Source organism: Orycteropus afer, unplaced genomic scaffold, assembly GCF_000298275.1.
Source record: "Orycteropus afer afer isolate SDZICR_OR568_19922 unplaced genomic scaffold, OryAfe1.0 scaffold00032, whole genome shotgun sequence".
Classification (NCBI taxonomy): domain Eukaryota; kingdom Metazoa; phylum Chordata; class Mammalia; order Tubulidentata; family Orycteropodidae; genus Orycteropus; species Orycteropus afer.
Genome location: NW_006921619.1, coordinates 7,389,739 through 7,395,540, shown reverse-complemented (window position 1 = coordinate 7,395,540; position 5,802 = coordinate 7,389,739). Strand labels below are relative to the sequence as shown.

At 38.3% G+C, this 5,802-nt stretch overlaps 1 protein-coding gene across 1 annotated transcript in view; it reads right to left on the bottom strand.

Annotated features, from left to right (window-relative positions):
• VPS8 (VPS8 subunit of CORVET complex) overlaps positions 1-5,802 on the bottom strand; it is a 439,537-nt gene that overhangs the window by 363,999 nt on the left and 69,736 nt on the right. Inside the window, exon 12 of the mRNA XM_007936030.1 lies at positions 883-1,064. Within this exon, the coding sequence (XP_007934221.1) occupies positions 883-1,064 (182 nt within the window). The remainder of the gene's footprint in view (positions 1-882; positions 1,065-5,802) is intronic.

Here is a 5,802-nt window from a genome sequence, read left to right as displayed (position 1 = left end):
TATCACTACGGAAGTAGGATTGCCCAATCTTCCTTCTGAGGATTGGCTGGTGGGTTTGAACCGCCAGCCGTCTGTTTAGCAGGCAAGTGTCTTAGCCACTATGCTACCAGAGCTCCCAAATATGACTATTATTACTATTTAAAAAAAAAAAGAAATTACCCAGGGAAGTATTACAATAACTGTCTACTCTGCTTGGAGATTATTGGCTTGGTAAACATGTAATCATAATTCAAAATAATTTAACTACAATTATCTGTAATTGCTTGAGGCCATTATTGTGGCTGCTTAAAATTCAGTAAAATTATAAGATCATAACTTTTATTTAAGTCTTCCTTCTCTCTAGTCTCTTCCAAGTCATCTATTCCCAAGGAATTATCTTTCTTTTTCTCAAAGCCATCTATCTTTAATACCCATAGCTTTTAATACCCACAGCTACTATAACTGTTCAAGCACTTATTATATCACCCAAATGCTTCCAGTACCTCCTAGGCTACCTGTCTCTAGTTAGTTATTTCTCAAACTTATTAGGCCACCAGATTAAACTTTCTAAAATAATTTAATTTAGTAATTAACTTCTTTCTCATAAATTTTCAATGCTACTTCACTATTTTAGTATAAAAGTTCAAACTCTTTGGTATTACTTAAATTAGTCACATTACTGGACAGAAGTAATAGAAATTATTGTTTTAGTTCACCCTCCTGAATACTGACACGCACACACACGTGCACACACACACAAACACACTTCAACCTAGTGGCTTTTAAAAAAAAAACACCTAAGGACACAAAGATATCTTCTCACAGTTCTTATTTCAAAAACAAACCAACAAAAAACTACCCAAGTTTATCAAAAACAATACCAAGGTAATAGATTGTCCTTACCAGTGCTTGGCTAACATTTCCTCCAGTAGCTAATGATTTGAAATGGCTACTATTATAGACCAACTGAACTTCTGAGATTTCCACTGTTTCCAATTCCTCTTGAGTTTGGCGATCAATCACATGCAACTTCTCTACGCTGTCCAAGAGCACAACTGTGCGTGAATTGATCCACTGCAAGTCAAGCATATGTCAAAACAAAAGTAAGGGCCAGCCTACATCACCATTCAGGACAAGAAGAAAGCTTGGCCACTTGGTTAAAGTACCCTGAGGACCTCATCCATTTAATAATTTAGACAGCAACACAATCACAGCAAAAACTACCCAGTAACAGCTAAGAGAATAGTTGGTGCACAAAACAGTACTGAGAACTGACAGTGTTAAAATGATCCTTTAATAGTGTAAAAGAAGGTAAACTAAGATCTTTAACATTGAGTAGAAATAGACAGTTGACATGAAGTAAAGAATGTAACCAATGTCACTGAACTGCATGTGTAGAAAGTGCTGAATGGGTACATGTTTTGCTTTGTATATTTTCACCAAAAGTAATTATTACAACAATATACTTTAATAGATCTATTACAGGATAGACTGGTTTAAGGAAAAATTCTTAAAGGTACATTAGTACAAACGACTAAGTAAACTACAATCTTTGCATTTTTAGACCATTAATGAAACAAAAGGGCAAATTATACCTAATAAACCTAGCTGATCACAGAATGAGCATTATCATTGAAGTAATACATGTGTTAATGTAGATACTATTTAACAAATACCTTTCCTATAAAAATCTCCCTAAAAATCATAGGAAATTTCTTTGTTCTTTCTGTTCTTCTGTATCTTTCCCATTTTTAAAATAAATAATATTATAATTAAAAAAATAATTTAATAATAATTAAAAACTCTTATGAAGGATGCCAATTTTACAAATTTCTTAAGTATGTATAAAATAAAATTTCTAATTTTCCAAATATTTTTTCAAAAATCTCAATCTTTCCCCAAGAAATACATGAAATCTTACAATTTGCTCAACAAGAACCCTAAATCAGCCAGACCAATGTGATTCCCCTGTACTTCACCTCTCTGATATGCGTACTGTTTTATTTGTATGATCTATACATGTTATCAAAGATTAATTTCAGGATAGACTATATCAAAGACAACAAAACGGATAATGGATCAATATTCTTTTAACATATGCTAAAGATATATGTATCACTGTATAATGGTCACTACAAAGAAGGACTGGTTTCTTTTTTCCCTCAAAAAATTATTCCTCTGAAAACAGGGAGTTTTGAGAGTTTGAAATAAGGATCTCTAATAAGGTTCTCTCTTGATGACTTTACTTTGAAAAATAAATTATCATTTAAGAAGATACATAATTTAGCCTTATAAAACCTTAATCAGTGCTAGAAAGACCTACAAACAGATAACCTACCCCAGGGAGATGAACCCCTTAGATCAACCAGCCATGAGACATCAGAGGGGCAGCATTCACAGAGGGGAAACTGGACAGACAGGAATGCATAGACATGAAGGGCACAGGGAGCAGCAGTCATAGGGAGGAGAGGGGAGGAGAGTTTTTTATGGTTGAGGATTGTAATCAGGGCCATGAAATCAAATGGACGTGAACTGTTGAATGTAAAACAAATCTGCTTTATAAATGTGCACCCAAAGCACAATTAAAGAAAAAAAGAAGAAGTGCTCAGGCAAAAAAACCTTTATCAGTGCTAGTATTCAGGTGCTTTCAAAGGCCAAAGAGCAAAAGAGAGAGAATGACAGAAATAAAGAACATGAATAAAGGTTTAGTAATTATTACTGAGAAGCTCTGGTACCACAGTGCCTAAGGCACTTGACTGCTAACCAGAAGGCTGGCAGTTCAAACCCACCAGCCACCCCTCAGAAGGAAGGTTGGGCAATCTACTTCCATAGTGATACCATCTCAGAAACCCAAGGAGGGGCCACTATGAGTTGGGTCTGACTTGCCAGCACATAACAAACACAACAATTATTACTGAGGTGGTTTTCATACATTTGCTGTTGAGTCAGTTCCAACTCATGGTGACCTCATGTGCACAGAGTAGCAATGCTCCACAGAATTTTCAAGGCTGTCTCCTGAGGTGCTTTTGGGTGGATTCAAACCACCAACCTTTCAGCTAGTAGATGAATGCTTAACCATTTGTACCACCCAGGGTTAGACCTTCACAGCTTCAAGTGCTGACGTTGTTGCAAACAAGCCCTCTAAAGGCCAATTTATAAAGCAATGCAGCTAGTGAGCACATTATCGATATGCTCCAAGACATATGAAAACACCAATTGTGTTAGGAGAATGGCTACCTGTAGTTGGGGAAAAATTTTCCAATGGTAGAATCATATGTAGATTTTTTAAAATGATATATATCAAACACCTTAAACAGAAGCAATGATAATGTTGTTGTTGTTCTTAGATGCCATCAAGTCGTCTCCAGCTCACAGCGACCCTATGTACAGCAGAACGAAGACTGCCCGGTTTCATGCCAGCTCCATGATCCCCGCTGTACCTGAACCCATCGCTGCAGCCAGTGTGGTGAGGGTCTTCTCCTTTTTCGTTGACCCTCCACTTTACCAAGCACGGTATCCTTCTCCAGGGAATGGTCTCTTCGTACAACATGACCAAAGTAGGTGAGATAAAGTCTGGCCTATTCTTGCTTCCAAGGAACATTCCAGCTGTACCTCCTCCGGGACAGATTTTTTAGTTCTTTCAGCAGTCCATGATACTTTCAGCATTCTTCACCAGCACCACAACTCAAAAGCATCAACTCTTCTTCAGCCACCCTTATTCACTGTCCAGTTCTCACATGCATACAAGACGACTAAAAATACCATGGCTTGTGTCAGGCGCACCTCAGTCTTCAAGGAGATATCTTTGCTCTTCGGCACTTGAAATAGGTCTTTTGCAGCAAATTTGCCCAATGCTATATGTCAAATAATGAATAACTGAATGATAATGAATTGTGGAAAACTGCTAATTATCCACAAGGGGTTCTGGTGGTGACAAAGATACTAATGTCTCATAGGCCTGGGAAGAGTATGAATGAAATTATCTCATGACATGTGTTTGGAAAAACACTATTTAAATCAATAGTCTAAATATGAGTTTAAAATGCAATGTACAACAATGACAGTTAAGGTTGTGTGTCAACTTGGCTGGACCATGATTCTAAGTGGTTTAAACAGTTGTGATGTAGTCATCCCCTATGATGACATGTAATCACTTTCATGATGAAACGTCCTATAAGCAGCCAATCACTTGAAAGGTAGTTTCCTCAGGAGTGTAGCCTGTTTCATACACACACACACACACACACACACGAATGTCCCAGGAAAATTCTCCGGCTTTTGTGCTGGAAGGATCTGGATCCTTCATCTAGTGCATCATCATCTGGTTCTTGGAGCTGAACCAGTGGCCTGCTGTATTGCCTACCAATCTTGGGATTGTTGCCTTACAGCAACCCAAAACTTTGCATTTTACCTACAGATCGTGGATTCATCATCTCACGAAGCCAACAGCTTGCTACAATGCCTGACAATCTGGGTTTGTCAGGCCCTGCAGCTGTACCCACAAACTTGGGACTTACCAGCCTCTACAACTGTGTAAGCCATCTCCCTGAGATAAATTTCTTTCTCTCTCTCTCTCTCTCAATCTCTCTCTCTCAGCTTTTTGTTAACAAAAGCATATATATATATAAGCGTCACTCATTTTGCTTCTCTAGAGAACCCAGCCAAGAACAACAATTAAACTAACAAATCATGTATTATAAATAAAAGATCTAAGTACTTAATCTCTACCCTTAAAATTAAATATTATCAATTTGGAAAAAAAAAACTTTTGTTATCCTTTGCATTAGAAAAACAAGGTTATCTTATATTGATGGACGCCTATATTCATGTAAATAGGGAGCCCTGGTGGCACAGTGATTAAGCACTCAGCTGTCAGCAGAAAGGTCAGCAATTCAAACCCAACAGTGGCTCCATAAGAGAAAAGCCCTGACAATCTACTCCTGTAAAGATTATAGCATTGGAAACCCAGTTTGGCAGTTGTACCCTGTACTATAGCATCACGATGGGTCAGAATTGACCCAACAGCAATGGCTTTTTGTATTCATGCACATATGAAATGTTTCAATGGACACGAGATACCAGTGGGCTAAAGTATTAACAATAGAAATCCAGCAATACTTTAATTACACAATCCTCAAAACTTGTCTGTCCACCACTTGTCTGTCAGTTTCTCATACTGTGATGGCTTGTGTATTGCTGTGAAGCTGGAGGCTATGCCACCAGTATTTCAAATACCAGCAGGGTCACCCATGGTAAATAGGTTTCAGCAGAGCTTCCAGACTAAGACAGACTTGGAAGAACAATGGAGACATCTTCTCAAAGAATTGGCCAATGAAAACCTGAGGAATAGCAGTGAAACACTATCTGATATATTACTGGAAAACTTTATGAATAACCCTGAAAGACTGTCTGATATAGTGCAGAAGATGAGCCCCTCAGGTCAGAAGGCACTCAAAATACAACTTGGGAAGAGCTGCCTCTGAGTAGAGCCGACCTTGATGATGTAGATGGACTAAAGCTTTCAGGGCTTCCATTTGCTGATGTGGCACAACTCAAAATGAAAACAGCTGCAAACATCCATTAATAATCAGAACACGGAATGTATGAAGTGTGAATCCAGGAAAACTGAAGTTGTCAAAAATGAAATGGAATGCATAAAGATCGATATTCTAGGCAGTTGTTGTTGTTGTTAGGTGCGATCCAGTTGTTTCTGACTCATAGCGACCCCATGCACAGCAGAACTTAACACTGCCCGATCCCGTGCCAGCCCCACAATCCCTGCTATACCTGAGCCCATCATCGCATCCACCGTGTCAATCCATC